General features: G+C 39.0%; 1 protein-coding gene across 1 annotated transcript in view; it reads left to right on the forward strand.

Annotated features, from left to right (window-relative positions):
* Positions 1 to 311: 311 nt before the first annotated feature.
* The window catches only part of EIF2B3 (eukaryotic translation initiation factor 2B subunit gamma), a 99395-nt gene continuing 78690 nt past the window's right edge, over positions 312 to 21016 (forward strand). Inside the window, exons 1-5 of the mRNA XM_060773407.2 lie at positions 312 to 666; positions 4209 to 4366; positions 6162 to 6301; positions 17047 to 17206; positions 18472 to 18583. Coding sequence (XP_060629390.2) covers positions 4219 to 4366; positions 6162 to 6301; positions 17047 to 17206; positions 18472 to 18583 — 560 coding nt within the window. The 5' untranslated portion in view covers positions 312 to 666; positions 4209 to 4218. The remainder of the gene's footprint in view (positions 667 to 4208; positions 4367 to 6161; positions 6302 to 17046; positions 17207 to 18471; positions 18584 to 21016) is intronic.

A 21016-nucleotide genomic window follows, 5' to 3' on the forward strand; every position in this document is an offset into this window, starting at 1 on the left:
GCTAAAGAACTAGTGAAACTAAGGTTGCGTCTACACTGTAGAATTAATGCAGTTTGACACCACATTAACTGCCATGGCTCCATGCTATGGAGTAATGGGATTTGTAGTTTGGTGAGGCAGCAGCACTCTCTGGCAAAGAAGGCTAAAGATTCCAGGATTCCATAGCATGAAGCCATGACAGTAAAAGTGGTGTCAAACTGCATTAACTCTACAGTGTAGATGCAGCCTCTAAGAAAGGAGAGACCATGCAGAGCAGAAGCCACAGCAAACCGGAAGTTGCGTCATTCCCTCGGCGGATCTGGTTCCTCCTCCTTCTCCTCTCTTCCGGTGTGCCCCATGTTCCTGCTTCCCCCGGTCCCTTCTTTCTTTTGCCCGGGCGAAACAACCACGAGAGACGGGAGAAGAGGAATGTGAAGGGAAGCGGCGCTTTTCCCTCCTCTTCAACCTTTTGAAGCTTTCTACGGATTGGGATCCATCGCTCGGCGCTCTTCCCAAGCGAAGCGAAGGAGGATTTCCCTCATCGATTTACCCTGCGAAGAAACACGGCCCTGTTCGACTAAGGCAGGTGCCGGCGGCGGCGCATGCGTAGAAGAGCCTCAGAGGGGCGGCTGTTGCTATTGGTTACTTCTCAGTGGGACAGAAAGGAGGTCTTGGTTGGGACTTCAGGTAAGACAGTGGGATGCTGGGAAGGGAAGGCCCAGCACCTTTCCCTCAAAGAACTAGGCCGCTTACAGTGTGGATAAAGCATGGGCAAGCTTGGGCCCTCCAGGTGTTTTGGACTTCAACTCCCACCATTCCTAACAGCCTCAGGCCCCTTCCTTCGCCCCCTCAGCCGCTTAAGCGGCTGAGGGGGCGAAGGAAAGGGCCTGAGGCTGTTAGGAATGGTGGGAGTTGAAGTCCAAAACACCTGGAGGGCCCAAGTTTGCCCATGCCTGGTGTAGATAAACCTTGAGAGACGGTTTACAACAAATCAGTACACATAATATCATAGTACAAGTTAAAACAATATAAAACACTACAAAAGCAATAAAAACATCATTGGCGTTTGTAGGTTTGTTCTTAAATTGAATGTGTATGTACATTGGAACATCCCGTATATATTGCAACACTCTCTACATGAGGTTGCCTATGAAGACTGTCCGGAAGCTGCAATTAGTCCAATGCTCAGCAGCCTGGTTACTAAAAGGGGTGGGGTACAGGGAGCGTACAACTCTCTTGTTACGCTCCCTCCACTGGCTGCCAATTAGCTTCCAAGCACAATTCAAAGTACTGGTTTTAACCTATAAAACCCTATATGGTTCTGGCCCAGTTTACCTGTCCGAACATATTCTCCCCTATGAACCATCAAGAGTGTTAAGATCGTATGGAGAGGCCCTGCTCTCGGTCCCGCCATCTGGGCAGGCGTGTCTGGTGGGGATGAGAGACAGGGCCTTTTCTGTGGTGGCCCCTTTGCTATGGAATTCTCTCCCAAATGAAATTAGATCTGCCCCCTCCCTCCTGACCTTTAGGAAGCTAGTGAAAACCTGGCTGTGCCACAAAGCTTTTGCGGAATGATGTCTGAGACCGGCAATCGACTAATGGTACTGATCACAATATATGGACTGGACATACGGACTGAGTTGGACACTATTTTATCTTGGCGAACGGCTTTTATGTAATTTTATGTAATTTATGTAATTTATCTTATATGTAATTGGTAACTTAATGTTGTGTATTATGTTTTAGATTTTCAGTGTTAGCATTGAATCTTTGCTGTTAGCCGGTCTGAGTCCCTCTGCAGAGGTAGAGAAGATCGGGATATAAAAGTTTTAAATAAATAAATAATATTCTTTAAAGTGTAACTCCAGCCAAACACACACACACATATATAAGTAAGATTTGGATAGCATAGGAAAGGTTAACACCCCTGTGGTGTTTGTTTTGCTGCCTGTGCCCCTGTTCAGAAGATTTCACCCCACTTTCTGTCCTTGTGATAATTGTATTCTGAAAATTTTGACTTGTTTTGTAAACAAGGATTGGGGATAAAGCTTCAGTCAAAACACCTTTTCCCCATGAGAACTCTTCCAGGAGTGAATTTCCCTTCCGACGGGGAGATTGCTTTCACTTCCTGTTGTCTCAACCCTGTTCTTTACTATAAGTCATTTGCAAGTCGGATGTTTGTAACTCAGGGACTGCCTGTATTGGTTTCCCCCTTTTCTTATTTTCTTCCTCTTTCATGAACATTATTCTGTTTTCCTCCTCTTCATTTTTTTTGTCAGATTTAGTTGAGTACAGGTGGCCCTCTGTATCCATAGATTCTACATCCATAGATTCAACCACCCAGATCTTGAAAATGTTTTATAAATATCCAAACCTTTAGTTTACTATTTTATATAAGGGGCAATATTTCACTACAGCACTGTATATAATGGGGCTTCAGCACCCACAGATTTTGATATTGTTTGTGTGTTTGTCTTTAAAACCAAATCCCAGTGGACACAGAGGACCCAGCATATCATAGGAGAGGAGGAGACTTGTATGTGGATGCTGGAGACTCTTAGTCTCGCTACTTTCACAGGGGTTAGAAGTGCACTATAATTCTAATTAAGCTCATTTAGGCTATGTGCATATTTAAATCTTTAAAACATTTTATGTTAAACCTTCGGAAAATGTGTTGATTATTTTTGTCTACTGAAAGAAAAAAAGGTACAGATAGTTCACTCTGTTGCAGAGCATATACACAAATCATTCTGAAGTCATCTTGCCATTCAGTAACTATGACTCATCTTGATGTTACTGAAGTCTAATAGCCTCTCTTCAATCACTTGGACTTTTAAAGATAGTTCAATCTTGATTTGTTCTCAGCCTATTTGTTGTTGTTTTGGTTTTGGCTGCCCATTGTTTCTGTAGAACTCTCCTCCAGCAGCTTAGTCAGCTTATTTGTCTGAATGTCTTGTTCTTTCCCCATATCCAGTACTGGAAGGCACTGGGAAGACAATTTAAAAAATCAGCATAACAAGTTCCTGAATATTGTGGGAAAGTGTCTTGCTCTCAACAATGAGTTGCCACAGACTACTCTAACCCAAGCCAGAGGTCTCCTCCTTTGTTTTTTTTTTTTAAACAGAAACATTGTGTTTCAGATATTGGGTTGAGGTGTAAAAGCGGCATTCGTTGAATTATGAATGAGAATTGCCAGCCTCAGAGAAGACAGGGATAGGGCTGTGTCAGTACTGCAATGCTGTGCAAAAGTATATTGTGGCCAGTTGCTTCTATTTATTATTTATTGGTTGTTTCCAGCATTTCTACCCCATCCTTCTCAACCCCCAGAGGGGGACTCAGGACAGCGTACACTTGGCAACAATTTGATGCCATAACATATAAACAGATACAACAATATAACAACAATTTAAAACAATAGATTAAATATTAATTAAAACAATTAAAGGCATTATTGTCAGCCATATAACCATTCTAGGTGCTGTTAGCATGTTTCTAGATATAGGTCTGGACTGGGAATCATGTGGCCTTTCAGTTCTTGGGCTGCATTTCCCAGGAATCCTAGCTATCATAGCCAGTGGTGAAGGATGATAGGACCTGCAGCTCAGCAGTATCTGGAAGACATGAGGATTGCCAGAGATGGACAAATTAACAATATTGATCAAGGAGAAATCATTGACTAAATTTAATGAAGACTGGGACTATTTTTTACAGCAAAGATGGGGACAAGCTTAAATTATTGGTTTTCTGATTTAGATGAATGCTGTTAAAAGTAGAAGCACAGAAATAAGCACATTTAAAGGGAGTAACAAGTTGGAAGTTAAAGTCAGCATGCAATGAGTGTGAGGCTTTGTAGATTAATTTTAGTAGATATCTGTTTGGAATGTTTAGTTTGTATGTTGTAGATAAAAATGTGCTACCTGTTGTAGTTTAGTTATATCTAAAAATGAAGCATTGTTCTTGTCCCTTGTTTTATATGGTAATGGTTTCTACTTTGTTTTTCTTTGTACTCGTAATTTTTTTTCTTTTTGTTTTTTCTTGTTTTGTAAATTTCTATTTCTTTTATTTTGCATGTTTGAATAAAAGCTATCTTTTTTAAAAAATGCTTCAGGATGGTCATATGGTTCACACATCTGATGCAGGTGAACTGCTAAGCTCTATGCTTTCTTCCTCTGGAGTGACTGTACTGATTGCTGATTTTTGATTCTAGATTTTTTGTTTCATCTCTCTAGGTTTTTTGTCATGGAGTTTCAAGCAGTGGTGATGGCAGTTGGCGGTGGATCCCGCATGATGGATCTAACGTCAAGCATCCCTAAAGCTCTCCTCCCTGTTGGAAATAAGCCTTTGATATGGTATCCTCTGAACCTGCTGGAACAGGTTGGTTTTGAAGGTGAGCAACAAACATTTTAAAAGCCAATAATATGCAGTCTGCAGTGTGGTAAAATGATACATAATATCAGAGAGAAATTGGCATTGTGATACATTGTAAACATGTTGGGGAAGGAATTACACACAAAAATGGAAAATCTGCTGAATTTGATCCCGCAAATAGTAGTCTAACCAATCACAACTGTGACATTTGTCTTTTGGGGTTGGAGGGCGGGAATAATGTAAAGGATGTAGTATAGCATTCCTATCTATTGTACTTCAGTATAGGCGTTTAGGGACTCTGCAATGACAGATAGTGGAAAGAATGTTCAGAAAAACGGAATATATGTACCTTTCTAGGTTGCTACTAATTTTAAAACATATATAGGAGCTACATAAGTCCCATTTTCTCTTAACTTGAGGCTGCATGCCATATAGTGTATGGAAGGCCTATATGTAATCTATGGCAGAATCATCTGGGAAATATGCCAGTTTTCTATAAGCATTTCAGCCAGAGCTGGATAAGAACAACATATAAGGAAATCTACTATACACATAAACATTTAAGTGCAGTGTATGACAGAAATAAAACCATGTTCATTCAAAGTTAAAATGGGTAAATAATATTTCAGTTCTTCTGGAACTAATTCCTCTATATTTTCATGTATAAGTCTAGAAAGTTTAGTCAAAAATCAAGCCAAAAGCCTGGGTTAGCTTATCCACGAGTCAAGGTGTGTAATGTACCTTAACACTTGTCATAAAAGGAACTGTCCCTTTTTTTTGAGTGGTGAAAGATGAGAGCTTAGACCACCCCAGGACAATCTAAAAGGAAAACCAACCTACGAAAGAAACAAAACTTCAATTCCTGAGAATACAAAATATTAGAAGAATATTAGAAGAATATTAGAAGAATATTAGAAGAATATTAGAAGAATATTAGAAGAATTGTGGAAGGCAAACAATATTGAAGTATTAGTAAATATTTCTGGTTGGTTGTACACACCATGCAGGTCAAGTTGTCATTTCTATTAGACCAAACTGAATAACACATAACTGTTAATAACACATAGTGTATTAACAGCTTCTCTATTTGGTATTAACTTAAATTCAATAAGCTAGGTCCTGCCTACAGAACAAGGTGAATTTTACAAGGTAATATGAAAATAGTTCTAGCACAGACTTTTGGAGGGCCCATGTTATTGCAAGGTGAAGGAAGAATTGATGAAATTTGCTTTTTCCTTCTCATGGTGGGATATTTCTGCTGAATTGGGGATGAGAATCATATGGCCTTCCAGATGTCTTTGGGTACACTACCCAACAGTCAATGGTGAGGAATGCTGGGAGATGCAGTCCACAAAGACCAAATGTCCAAATGCCTCCAGCTGAAGATGCCCTCTCAGTGCCAATTCAATTAACATGCATCCTTGGAGCCCAGAGGAAATGCAATCATTCCAAAACGATGTATAACCCTCTCGGTCCTTGAGGCCCAACCACATTTCCTTGGAGTCACCCTTCTCATTGCCGGCCTCATCCTGCCACCCATCCTCCTAGGGGCTTCTGGTGTCCATGCCCCCGCTGCCACCACCTCCTGTGACGTCTCCCTCCAGCCACCCGCTTCTTGTCGGTGGCACTGCGGGAAGCCTCGGCATGGCGCTGCACTAGACCCGAGTTAAGCTGGGTCAGCGAAGTCATGGTGCAAGAAAAGAGGAAAGGGACCCGGGAAGAGGGGCAGCCCCCTTGCTTCCGCTTCCAGAGGGAAAGTATTACATAAACATCAGGAGATTTGTATTAAACTTGTCTGTTCTTCTGCACTTTAGAGGCCATTGTGATTACAACGAAAGACATCCAGAAAATGCTAAATTTGGAGATGAAGATGAAGCTTGATATTGTGTGTATTGCTGATGATGCAGATATGGGAACTGCAGACTCCTTAAGACATATTCATGAGAAAATAAAGGTATAATTTTCATCATTTTAGAAATGTACATTGTCACTCTATTTTGATTGTAATAAATGTCAGTAAGGCATATATGTATAGAAGAAAGAAGGAAAAATCTAAATGTAAGAAACTGAATGATTATGGTACTGATTAAAAAGGAATAAGACATGAGGGTGTCCCTAGATTTCCAGTACTGAATAAAGGGATGTCTTATAACTTGAAATTTATTCAGAGTTTGTCTATGTTTTGTCCCCTCAGAAAAAAGTAAGCCTTCTCATTTTATTTAGGTACCAAAGTTTATTAAGTCAGCCATGCTTTTGGATGCTTAATTCTCCGTTCTAATGCCCACGGTTTTGGTTTAGTGAATAGATTTGCTGTTAGTTTCAGTTCACCCATAGGGACTTCTCTCTCCCTCTCTAGAAATACAAGTTCACTGTAGATGTGAAATATTTTCTGTAGGAAACTTATGATGCAGTGCTTTATAGGCCTGTTCTATTTTGGTTGTTTACTGGAAAATTCTTCCAGTAAATGTGTATAGATTTTCAGCCTCAATTATTTATAGTTATAGACCTTTGCATATTACCCATTGTATAATATATCTGTGAAACCACATTGTAAAATGCAGTTCAAGCTTAAATGTGTGTGTGGGGGGGGGGGGGGGGGAAGGTGAGTATGAACTAAATTTTATCAGATAATTTCATCCTTCAATCCCCTTTTCTTTTTCATATAGATGTTTTGTTTTATTAATCAGTCTGTACACACTTTTGTCATCTCATACTCAATATTTTGTCAGATACTTTGATTCAAGATATTGAGAATAACAGGTGTTTCAGTTCTTGGTTACAGCAAGATATCTGCAGTACACAATACAATAAATCTCAATCTGGGATTAATTAATTAATTAAGATATAGCAAGAGCTGTGTTCCTGTATATAGCAGGCAAGATAAATAGCATATGCTAACAGAATTCCATATTGGGCAAGCACGAAGAGTAAAACAGAGAATATGGCAGAATATATAATCCTGCATTGATAACTACTTTCAGGATATTAAGAAGGCATAGATCTGTAAATTTGGCCACCAAAATGAAAATCACAAGAAAAGTGGAGGCTAGTGAATGGAAAAAGTGTCCCTGGCTGCATATTGGAAAAAGTCTTCAAGTAGTTTCTAGATATTTAAAATGTTCTTGCTCACCTGAGTAAATCATATGCTACCTAATTTATGTAGCATGTATGTGTTGTCAGTTTCACTAGATTAAATTAGACATTGTGCATATTACTAATTAGAAACTCCATGCCTCCTATCCATCTGTAGTTTTGGTCTCTTTTCAGAAATAGTTTCCATTTGCAGAATTTTGTTTCTGTAATCATTAAGGCTTCTGGTTGTTTAGTTTAAGGAAAATGAGGTGCTCACATTGTATACTTAGGGCTTTTGTAGAATAGTCATGGCCATGCAGGTTCCTGGAATCTCACATCTAATCACAAATTTCTCACATTCCCACTATTCTGTATAGGATCTGTAATCCACATGGAAAGCATAAGAAGGTCATGACTGGCCAATATCTAATAAAAGACATGCACATAAGAAATCTCTAATGTAGCAAACCTTTGGCTGTCCAAATTGTGTTGGCTGTTTCTCTCACAGTCCCTTGCTGTAGGCAAAAACATCTGGTGGGTCAGTGATTCCTTACCATTGGCAGAGAGGAGCTGCCATGAAGCAGCTAAGGAAACATTCAGGGCCTATTCGTGTATTGACTTTCCCTTCCCAGCCACTGCCAGAATACTTGATAAGGGTCTCTTATACATTGAGTATCTTTTTGCCAGTTGTTAGTTGTTGAAAGAGGAGCAATGAAAAACAAGGCTATATTTTCCCGTTTGAATCAATTGTGTTTCATTTGATGGTGAGTGTGAACACAAGACAAGATAAAATGGGATTTTAAAGACTTCATCCTATAGTTCATGGGCTCATTATATATTATCAATAAGGAAAAATATTCCGAATATGAAATGACCCCCTGATACATTGGCTATAAGATTTCAGTGGGATTTTCATTTCCATGACCATGTGATGCAGAGGAAACTTTATTGCAACAGCTGTCATGAACAGTGTTAATTTTGTAAATCTGAAGTGTTAAATTTTGACTTCCTTCACAGGAAAGCCTGTAGAGTACCTCTTCAGTACAGGGAATCTTGCTCATTCCCTGTTTTATTTCCTGGCAGGAAACAGTACCTTAAAAGTGGACAAAGTTTCCTCAGTCCATTTTCCGACATTTGACAGATATTCTATCAGCTATAACAGAAGAACTAGGTCAGGTTGAAAGAGTCCACTGCTCTTTTTGCTTGCCATACTGTTATTTTTCCTCCGAGGAATACGAATACTGTTACAGGGGGAAAAAAATTGGCAATAGCTCTTTTAATTTGACATCTGACTTGTTTACAAAGTCAGGAAAGAGTCCCATGCAACTCAGAATGATTTTAGAAGAGGACTTTTCTGAATGCAATATCATCCAAAGCCACATACAGCCACAAATCTTATCAAGCCCCATAGTTCCTTGATAAACATACATGATGTGCAATTATCCTCTTTTCTTTGCCCTGCGTCCTGTTAGTGATATATACATGTCTGTCCATTTTTGGGGATACAGTGAAGATTGGTATTCTTTTCCTCAACCATGCTGCCAATTTACAGAGCAGCCTCTGCAGCCCCACACATGGCCATTCCCTATTTTATGCGGAGTAGGCAGAAAGGTCTCCCCATAGATAGATGCCAAATGATGACACCACCACTGGGATCTTCCATGGTGTTCTGGGGTCTCAATACTGCTACAATAATTTTATGCCTGGCTATGAAGTATTAGATATTTCTGCACTCCCTCCCATTCCTCAAAAGACATGGAATAGTCATGTGACAGTTTAAGTCTGTCCAGTTAGTTGGAAGTGGTATATCACTCAGCTTGTCACGGGTCTGCCTGCAGACTACACTACTCTGAGCCATACAGGATTGCAATTTTGTCTTCTGTGACAGGATTTGTTACATTTTTTTACTTGAGTCCCCATCTTGCTTCTTTTGACAGGAGTTTGAAATATGAAGCTAGTACTCCGTAGCATGTGCTTGTATGCTGCATCAACATTTTGTTTTCTCTAAGTATTTTTCATGCTTTTAAGGTTGTCTCTGTTTTCTGTCACCAAGTATATTCTGGCCAACTATTTAAGTCTAGTGTAACAGAAATGGAATAGTTTTACACTTTCCTTCCTCGATGAGTCGTTAATTGTGCTATTGGAAGGCTTGACTAATACACAGTGAACCAGTCATCATGCTGTAAGCTATCATTGTTGGTAAGACTTTGACTATGAAATAAGGATGCCTCAGGTGCTTCACTCTATTTTTTCTGGATTCTGCAAGCAAAATTCCCAAAAATACATATTCAGCCTCCTTTGATACATAATGGAGAAAATGAAAAGTCATTACTCAGAATAGCTAAACAAAGACAGACAGAGAGACCAGATTTGTTTGATATGTACATCTTTTGCCATTGCAGTGTGGAAAGTGTGATGTCACAGCAGTGGTCTATACGCTGCTGACAGTCACTGATCCGTGTAGTCTTGGATAGAGCGGCTTAGCGCTTCACTTCCTCTGTTGAAAAATCCCATTTCCAAACACATGATGTAAGAAAGCTCACTGTAACAGCTGGGAGGTGGGATCTGAATCTTTCTTGTACAGTTGACAAGAAATTGATGATCATGGAAAGAAAAGCTTCAAATTTATAACAGCTAAATTTTTTGCACTGCTGGTTCATTAAAAGAAGAAGAGAGCAATGTTATTCATTTATGAAGAGACAAATGGGACTTTTACCTCATTGGCTTAGAAGTTAATTTCGAAATAGATAAACAAAGTATTTTGTTTTCCTGAAAGCACTTCACCAGATTCTTTTACTGAGGAGCTGTACTTTATGGGTGTTGTATGGCTCTCTAAAAGACAAATAAAAATGCTTTTCCTCACTTAAACTCTCTTGACAGCCCCATTGAGACTCTTACGCTTTTCATGTGATTATGACACAGTGTACAGCAAAATGTAAAGATTCAAGGGCAATTGCAATAGAATATGTAACAGCACATCATGGCAACAACCCAATTCTGATCGTAGAACACATGAGAAAGTCATTAGTTCACACCGTATTTAGGAAAGAGATGTAATCAAAATGAAAAGGACTCTAGGAAGGCCTTTGCTGGTCATACCTAGCAAGCATTCTCAGATACTACGGTTCCTTTTAGTAGATGGGAGGGGTGCTCTGGGAGATAAGTTCAAGTGATGTTAAGTTCAAGTGATGTTATGCTACTCAGTTTATTGTATAAAACAATTTACCTTTCTGAGCCATTGGAAATGATGCAGAAATTCCCAATACATGTATGGTGGGGTGCACAGCTGCTTATCCATCCAAGAATTAATGGCTCTTTTCTGCTTTTTTATTCTACCTTTTTCTAAAATGATACTGTCTGCACTTATGGAGAGTTAAAAAGAACGTGGCTTGTTGATTTGGAGTTACCCAAGCAAGAGACAGCAGTTAGGATTAGTTCTGTGTAAAGAGAAGTATAATTTTCACTGCTATGGTAGAAGGAGGCAAAGGTGAATATTTGCTCATAAAAGACCTCTTTAAACTTCTTAAAATACTTAACATATTTACTATATTTAGATGTTTAGAGTGCCCTATCTTAAAAAGCTTGAAGAAGGCATATAAAAATCTGGGACAGTGAATCATTAAAAGTGGCAGAAAGTGTTGATCTGAGCGAAGAAAGGGCTTACCTATTTGTCTCCAGTTTTATAGCTTTTTCATCAAGGGAAGTCTGCGAAAAGTCATAAAACCAGAGACATACAGATAAGAGCTGGTCATGTAGAGCAGCTGAAATTGGTGGGAGAATTTAGGAATGTGATTACATTTTCACTTCAGAATTAATGGGCAGCAATGAGTTTAAATAACAGGAGGAGAATTTTGTGACTTATCTAGTCCAAGAAAATTACAACTGAAACATTTTGCTTGAAGGTGACATTAGAAAAATTACAGTTGTCCTGTTCAATCAAATCTAGTGAAGATCTTTAAAGTTCAGCTGTTTAAAATAAACTAGAGATGTGGTTGACAGTGCCCACTAGAGCAGATCCATGTTGACTTGCCAGGATCCCAGTGATTTCATAGATCTGCACAAGCAGGACTAGCAGATGAATTAGGTATTCATTTCCTTTCCTGTGTTTAACTTTCACATGATTGACAAGGATTAGTCATCATCTAAGAGATGAAATCTCTTCATTGTGTTTCTACCTATCATATTTAGCATCACACACACACACACACAGACCTAGATTCTGATAACAACCTGAACCATAATCACACTATAAAGAAAGGGAAAGCTTTTCTTTCCTTACTGAATATTATGAAAAGGGAAAGTTAATGTGAATTGCTTTGCCTCCTTTTTTGAAATTCTGAAGGAATGTCAAAATTGGCTTAGTACCAGTTCCCTTTCATCATAAGCACTAGTCACCTTCTATAAATCACAGAATTGATCACAGAAAGTTCCCTGGTGATGAAAAAAAAATGCCTCACCTACCAGTTAACAAAGTGGGATAAATAAATAAACTTCAGATATTTTAGAATCTATTTGTGTGTGCTTGAGAATCAAAGCACTGGATTTGTTCATATTTGTATACTTAGGCTGTGCAAAACTTCATTTGTAACTTGTTTGTCATATCTATTTTGTAAGATTTGTACACACAAAACTATATTTAGAAATGTGAGGACTGCCCATGCAAAAAACTTGATTGAAAACACTGACCTTTGACTTTCAGATGAGTTATGTAAGTGACTCCAGATCACCATCGTGGGCCCCGCTTCTCCCCCCAAAAGGGCATTCTCCTCAGGGTCCCAAAGGACCTGAGGAGGATGGCAAGGTCCGGAGTCTAGGAGAAGCCCCACTCTTTCCCCAAATGGGGCGATGAGGGGGGCCCGGGTGGGAAGGAGGGAGGGATGCCTGGCTGGATGGCCGGACAAGAAAGAAGCCTCTCCAGCATATGGCTGGACCAGAAAGAGGCCGGCAGAGACCATCACATTGAGTGTTTAAAGAGGGCAGCCCCAGTATTCTGAAGCAAGCAGAATTTGGGGAAATTTAGTTTAGGGCCTTTTGAACTCTCTGCCACAGTGGTCTTTGCCTTTCCAAACTTCATTTCCCAGAATTCTGCTTACCCCTTTGTGCCTCCTCCTCTTCCCTGAAAGTTTTGGTGGGGCGAAACCCATATTCTCTTTCTAAAGGGATTCCAAAATAAAAGGGTATTGTTGGGAATGGAATCAACCCTGTGATGTAGGCAAAGTTGAGAGGCAATAACTCCAAGTTTACCAAGTAGGTTTCCAATTATTATTATTATTATTATTATTATTATTATTATTTCAAAGGTTGGATTGGCATTTGTTGGGGTTGCTTTGACTCTGCTTGCTTTTTCAGCCTATCAGAAGGGGGCTGCACAGTATGGCCCTGGGGGTCTTCCAGTGAAATAGTACTGTTAAGTTTATATTGGTTAAAATACCCTAAAAACCAGTGGATGTACAAATCTTTCTGAAACTTGGGGAGAATGATGCCCTGGTTGTGTTACACATATCATTGAAAATAGAAATTCAAGGAGATAGCACTTGTAGTTTTTTAAAAAGTTGTTTTTTAAAAATCCCAAGAATTAGTGAATGTGTGAAACGTTCTGAAATTTTTTTTGGGGGGGGGGGGAATAACTGTTGTAAATGTGTTCTACCATTCTAGCAAGTTTCATCCTGATAGCTCTAAAGATGAGAGAGAAAGAAGCCCTGGAAGCTTCCCCACTTGTGCAATTATTTAACAAAAAAAAAGTTATATTGTAGAAACCCTTTAGAAACTCTTCACCCACACCCCCAATTTAGTAATGAGTATGGAAACATTTTTATTGATTGCACAGGCCTACTGTATACATTAGAGCTGTTGACCTGCTAAAGATTTTAAAGCAGAAAATTAAATATGAGTAAATTTGCAAATGATCCAACCCTATTTGGATTAGAAGAAGTAAAAGTGTCAATACCTGTGTTTTCATATAAAATAGGAATTTGAAATTTATTGTGTTCTCTGTGATAGTGAAAATATCAGTATGATGTAATATGTAGATTTAAAGATTCATCTTTTACAGGTCTACTCATAATTAAGGCTTGTTAGGTTAAATGTATATATTCAAATGGGCTAGAGACTGAATCTTAGTTCATCTGAGAATGTTTTCTCCACTGGGACTTTTTCTTGAATGCATTATGTTAGTGGATCAAACTAGAAGAAGAAGAAGAACTTTATTTTTCTACCCCGCCTCCATCTCCCCAAAGGGACTCGGGGTGGCTTACATGGGGCCAAGCCCAGGGAACATACAATTAAAAGCAGAGCAATAACAAAATGCAATTTAAAAGCATGGAACAAACATAACAATAATAGATAAGCATCAAGCAACAAAAGAACTGGGGGGGGGGGAGGCCAAAATACGGGCCGATTAAAGAGTAATTGGTTCAACAAGGTGGATGAAAATGTATAATAGCATAGGAAATATCATTAAAACAGAGCAATCTAACAGGATCAGGAATAATTTAGTTTGACTTATAAAATCTGAATAGTAATGTAATATAACTATAATGTAACTAAGCTTTCTCTAATGGAACTTCAGTCTGTTTGACATTTGAAAGGTAACATGTTTGGTCATTCACTTTTATATGTTTTCTGTATTCCAGTTTGTGTTTAAATTTTTGATATAAATTTTATTGGATGTTTTGTTTCAGTGGAAAGGTGGGATTTGAATTCTAGCCCTTTGCCTTGCAGTTCTAGTAGTGTGACATTACTTGAGACCAGTGATTCCCAACATTTGATTCTCCAGGTGCTTTGTACTTCAGCTCCTAAAATTCCTGACAGGACATTTTATAAAGTGTCAACTGGCGTCCAAATTCAATTTTGTGATAAACAAGCTTATAAAGAATTATTTACATTAATTGGTATTAATTAAATTAATGGTATAAATTACCATTTGCTTTCTCTCTGTCTTCTTAATAACTGAAGGTTAATGTAAGTAATATGACAGATTCAAGGCTTGCTTTACCGATATATTTCATGATTGTAGAAATCGGGAAATGGCTGTCTGCTCTGTGTGCTATTGTCAGTGACCTATCAACAAAGGTGTGCTAGAATTTTATAGTATACATAGTGCATGCTGTAGCATTTATTTTCTTTCTACTGCATCAACCACAGAAAGTATAGGAAAATACAATCCTCTACTAGGGTGCTTGCCAGGTTTATTTTTTCATTCAGCCATTAGTTTACTCTTTCAGGGGTTCCACACTGGAAAAGGGGCATCCATCAGACAGTAAGGGCTTTATTTATGAGGGTGATGGTGTTTCAAAGGGGAGGCTGTTGAATCCCAAAAGAGTCTTTCATGGTGTACTCTCAGCATGTATCTGAGGCCACTGCTCTGCTCATCAGGAGGAGAGGCAGAAATGTGGGCTTTCCTTAGCAACCGTATGTTTCACTGGTCCCTGTACTCTCTGACGTTTATTTACATATTGGGAGAGTAAATGGGTAGAACAGATGGCAACCAGACATTTGGTGGTTCTGTTCCCTTGCACTCCTCAGGGGGGCTTGCATTCAGTCTTTGCCAAAGTTCATCCTAAAATGAGAAGCCCATTCACAATTATGAAAGCCTTGTTGGCAGTTTACTAGGGTGACAGATTAAAGTATATTAGTTAAATAATTACAAGATGGAGTTAACAAGTCCAGATAGCTGTTTCTAACAGCATGTCTGTGGACTCAACAGACTTTGATCACTGGTGAGAATGCTTTTCAGCTTTAAAATAAAGAAGTGCCCTTTGAGAAAATGTATAGTGTAGGTTATAAAATACAGCTACATTTCTTGTCAATTTATTTGTGCTGTCAGAGTGATATTGGCAAGTTTCACATTCACCACTTTAAAGATTTGGCCCTATCAGGATCACTTTACAAACATGTACAATTGTCTTAATTTGATTTCTTTTTTATTTTCGCTTTACAAATAACAGTTTTACTTTAGTGGAGTTACTCTGGAATAAGCAAATTGCATGCTGTTGTAATGGTTAAGACATCCCTCTGAATAATAGTTTTAAAAAGCCATATGAGATGAGACACCAGAGCTTGAAAAGCATATTTTCTTGGATTGAAATTCTCAGAATCCCCCCAATTAGCTCAGGCATTGAATTCTATGAGTTGTAGTCAAAAAAGAACATTTGTGACCAATCCATCAAAAACAGCACCTTGCTCCCATGTGTTTCCACCCTATTACTGGGGTCATATTTTGAGAATCTTCTCAGAGACCTGTCACTTCTATTGGATGCATGGGTACCTACTAACTATCAAAGAAAGAACCTTTTAAGTAGTGGAACAGGTCTGTGGGATGCCATCTTTGGAGAATTACCTGGATTTATTTATTTATTTACAGTATTTTTATTCTGCCCTTCTCACCCTGCAGGGGACTCAGGGCAGATCCCAATGCACATATACATGGCAGACATTCAATGCCATAGCCACACAACATATATAGACAGACATACAGAAGCTATTTGACTTTCCAGCTTCATGAGGGTATGTTTGAATTCTGACCACCGAGGGAGCTGTTGCTTCACCATCACTTGTGACCTATGGAGTACTTCCTCATTCTTTTGCACATGGATGGAGATTTTTATGGCGTCGTAAATTAGTTAAATTAGCCTCCCCGCATTAGTAGTACCTAAATTTCCTACTTGACAGATGCAACTGTTTTTCGGGCTGCAAAGGTTGACAACAAACTAGACAAATGGTCAGGAGCTTGCTCTAACCCTTCTGGTCAGTAGTGATTTTTTAATGCAGCTGACTCCCAAGCAGCTGCTCTCGGCAGCCATGATACTAACAGGAGCGGAGCGCAGGGAGCATACAACTCCTCTGCTGCACCAGCTCCACTGGCTGCCGATTTGCTACCGGGCCCAATTCAAAGTGCTGGCGTTGGCCTTTAAAGCCCTAAACGGTTCTGGCCCAACCTACCTATCCGAATGTATCTCGGCCTATCAGCCCACCAGGACCCTAAGATCTTCTGGGGAGGCCCTGCTCTCTATCCCGCCTGCTTCACAGGTGCGGCTGGCGGGGACGAGAGACAGGGCCTTTTCTGTGGTGGCCCCTCGGCTATGGAGCGCCCTTCCCATGGAGGTAAGATCAGCCCCCTCGCTGATGGTGTTCAGAAGAAGATTAAAAACCTGGATGTTCGAACAGGCATTTGGTTAATCAGTGCAATGAATGTGATGATTACAGGAATGGTAATAAGGACGACGAAACTGGATCATGATTTTAGTTATGAGATGCATTGGGTTGTTATTGTTGTGTCAATATTGTGTATTATGTTTCTGTGGTTTTAAATTGTATATTGTTGATTGTTGTACCTTTGTTGTAAACCGCGTTGAGTCGCCGTTAGGCTGAGAAACTGCGGTATACAAGTACAGTAAATAAATAAATAAATATGCGTACATTGCTAGTGTTGCTAGATTACAAAATATTTAAGCCTTATATGGTGAGACAGTATCCGTATCATAATAATACAGGTATTATGTCCCATTCATGTTAGTTTTGTTCTTGTAGACCACAGGGAGGCTTTGTTGTTTATTCCGTAATACTGGGATTTGAGGTAGGGGTGTATGCATGTGTGTGTTTTATATAATATCTTCTCTGTTTTGACAGACAGATGTGCTGGTGCTGAGCTGCGATCTGATTACCGATGTTGCTCTTCATGAAGTAGTTGACTTGTTTCGTGCCCATGATGCTACACTCTCCATGCTGATGAAGAAAGCCTATGAATCCACAGAACTTGTGCCAGGACAAAAAGGAAAGAAAAAGCTAGGCAAGTGGATGTGCTTTATTCAGAATTGTAACTGTTGCAGGGATTGGCAGCTGTTGCAGAATATGATAGTTATTACACTATACAGGACATAATCTACTAAAGTCTTTGTGTTGTTAGTGTTATCCTATTCAGTATTCCCATTTTAGAAAAAGAAATTCCATGATCAGCTGTCATCATGGAATTTTCTTTAGTCAGCTACATATAACTTACTTTTGTGGTATATTCTTGCATCAGAATCTGCTGATTCTACTCCATTTTTGTAGCAGCAAAGTTGATTAGTTTGGGACCAAATTTGAATTAGCATGAATCAATGATAAAATACCAAGTATAGGTTGCTGTGAGTTTTCTGGGCTGTATGGCCATGTTCCAGAAGCATTCTCGCCTGACATTTCACCCTCCTCTATGGCAGACATCCTCAGAGGTTGTGAGGGTTGTGACCTCACAACCTCTGAAGATGCCTGTCATAGATGTGGGCAAAACGTCAGGCGAGAATGCTTCTGGAACATGGCCATACAGCCCAGAAAATGTACAGCAACCCAGTGATTCTAGCCATTGAAACCCTCGACAACACATACCAAGTATAAATTGTCAATTAACCCCACCCCAAAAAAACCCAAAACCTGTCCAATATAGTGACATACATCATGATGCTTGCAGTGCCAATTTAACAAAAATACCTCCCTCTTTATTCTTTTTGAATGAAATTGTTCTCGTCTTTTGCTTGTACAGTCTTGTCTTCTGCTTTAACCTTGGTGCTATCACTTTTAAAGAGAGATGATTTAGTTCTGGATTTTCTTCAGATGCTAGTTGTCCAAGATTCTAGCAGTTTATGAATATTCCTGTATGAAACAATAATGTCATGAATCAGGAACCAACTGGATTTTGGTGAGGAGAGGAAATATTTTGGAATGATACTTTCACTATTATTTTTTAATAGTCATACAGATGAAATGAAAAAAATATGACACAAACCTTAAAAGCCACTGAGTATTTTGTAGCTTGTTCTCTCTGCAAGTCTCTCTCAAATTACCGATGCAGGTAGCTGCAGGGCCACAGAAGATGGTTGTTGATCTTTCTTTGAAGCCTCCCCCAAAAGAAGTTTGTGTGCCAGAATTTCAGAAATACTCTCAGCTTTGATGAAAAGACAAAACGGCTGGCTTTTTAGGTATTCTGTATTTGAAGTATAATGTGTGACCAGTCCTTCTGTCACAAGATTTCTTTAAAGCACAACTGTAAAATGGTTCCATTCTGACGTTACATTTCAGTGGAGCAGCGTGACTTTATTGGAGTGGATGGCTCAGGAAAGCGGTTGCTCTTCATGGCCAATGAAGCAGACCTTGATGAAGAAATTGTCATTAAGAGATCCATCCTTCAGAAGTAAGCTTTGGGGCACTATATTGCTTAATTATTTGATTTGAGGCACTATAATCAAAGATATTGAAAGCATGGATTCCTAAAGAAAGTGGAAGGAAAATAAATATTGATAGGTAGTTGCTGTGTGTAGTATGCAAAACTTGAGTCCATAACTTGTGCTCAAAGAAGACTTAATTTTGTTCTCAAGTATTTAAAAATCTTTGCTGATTTCAAGACAGCTCTGAACATTTTAAAGCAATATATAGAATATTAAAAACATACAATTGAAGACATTTTAAAGTAATATATAAAATATTAAAAACATACAATTGTAATCTAAAGCTCACTGCCACATTTAAATATATTAGAGTAGCATCAGCTATTTTTTTATTTCTATATGTATCGATTTTATAAATAAATGCCAGAAATTTATTCAGTTCACATTCTTTCCCCCTACCTTTAATGTTTTATTTAGCTTTCTCTAGTCATGGGAAGGGCAAGAATGCAGGAACAATATGATGTCTCTAGTTCCCACCCTATTCATCCAAACTAGAAGAATACCATGATTGACAGGACTTAAAGCTGCTGAAAGATCTAGGCGACTGCCCTGTCATCTCTCCTTTCCTACATAGCTCATTCCTGCTACAATATTTCTTTCTTCATCCAGACTTCTCATCCCTCTGTTGTTAGAAAGCCAACAGCAGAGCTTTTAAAATTTCACATTCTAATTTTATTCTAATGCTTTGTTATTAATAGTTGACTATAAACTGAAGTCACTGTTAGGAGAGGGTCAAGCATAAAAATGCATATGTCATAGATATCTCAACAAGAATAAATTTTTGTTTTAGGTGCAATACATAATTGAAATGAAGGCATACTACAATCTTACCAAATCTTATCAACATCTGTCCATTTTTATTGTCATTTTTTCTATGTGATTGCAATAGAAATTCTTCCTTTTCTCTTTCTTATTTTTAATAGAACAGCTTTAATGGAACAGACTCCCTCCTATACTCACAAGTATCCTTTCTGTCCACCTGCCCCCCTGAAAGAATAAAGGGAAAAACTGGAAGGGATTTTGTATATGAACATGCCAATTTCACAGAGAGAAGCCTAATCCCAAGAGTAGTTCTCTTCTGGAGTTAATTCCTGTTCCCTCGTCTGTAAAACCTACCTCCTCACTAGCCTTCTTTCCTGAATAGAAAAGTATATTATCTAATAACATTCAGTCCAATCCAATACTGCAAAATAGTTCACACATTAAGTTACACTGCTTCTTCTAGTTTTGAATTATCTATCTCAGATTCTCAAATAGCCATGTATAAAAATGTAAAAGCATGTCATAAGGAAGAGGGAGCAGGCTTGTTTTCTGCTGCCCTGGAAACTAGGTATCAGAGCAATGGTTCAAATTACAGGAAAGGAGATTCCACCTGAACATTAAGAAGAGCTTCCTGACTGTAAGAGCTGTTCAGCAGTGGAACTCTGTGCCTCAGAGTGTGGTGGAAGCTCCTTCCTTTGAAGCTTTTAAACAGAGACTGGATGGCCACCTGTTAGGGGTAATTTGATTGTGCTTTCCCTGCATGGCAGGGGACTGGACTAGATGGCCCATGGGATCTTTTCCAACTCTATAATTCTATGATTTTATGAAATTTAATGTATCTATCAAATTCCTTTTTAAATAGGCAGGGAGGAACTTCAATTTACCAACTATAAATAAATGAGAAAAAAAACTTCATTCCCAATGTATCCCATATGACTCCAGTTTTCTGCAAGGGAGAGCTAGTATTGGAGAGCACTGTAGTGCAAGCCTCCATATATACACAGACCCTGTTAATTTCCATAGTTATTTGCCAGGTTTTAGATGTATACCAGTTAGCTGAGATAAGAGAATCCTTATCTGTAAACTGACCTAAGTGTTGGGTAAACATGTACTTTGTGCCAAAGGAAGAAGTGTTACATTATCCCAGCATGAAACCCTGGGGATATATGTGAAATGGATGTTTGGGTCTGGACATCTGATATGTGCTTTGAAGCCTCAGTTCATCACACTCAGTCTTTCTAAGTATTTGGCAAGCCAGGAGTTTGGGAAAAGAATGAGAACTCCATTGGCTTCCCTTCACCCCTCCTCCTTCAAAGGTGTTGATGGAGCTGTTTCCAAAGAATGATTACTACAGGCAGTGAATTGTCTGCCTCACCTTAGACATTTATAGTTGCACAAAGAAAGTCAGTAAAAGACACCTGTTGGAGCAAGTCTAAATTTGGAGCACTTCCTTTTGAAATGCTGTGGGTGATTGGAGGATGAGCCGTCCCTAATAAACCATCCGCCTTCGTGGGTGTTCCATCAGTGCAAATGCAGGTGCAGGGCTTCTGCGAGAGGATGTGCTAATAAATCACAGTGACAATCTGGACTACTCATTACCTCATACAGAAAGGAACAGCTTCCATATAAATGCATGG

Source organism: Anolis sagrei, chromosome 4, assembly GCF_037176765.1.
Source record: "Anolis sagrei isolate rAnoSag1 chromosome 4, rAnoSag1.mat, whole genome shotgun sequence".
Taxonomy (NCBI): Eukaryota; Metazoa; Chordata; class Lepidosauria; order Squamata; family Dactyloidae; genus Anolis; species Anolis sagrei.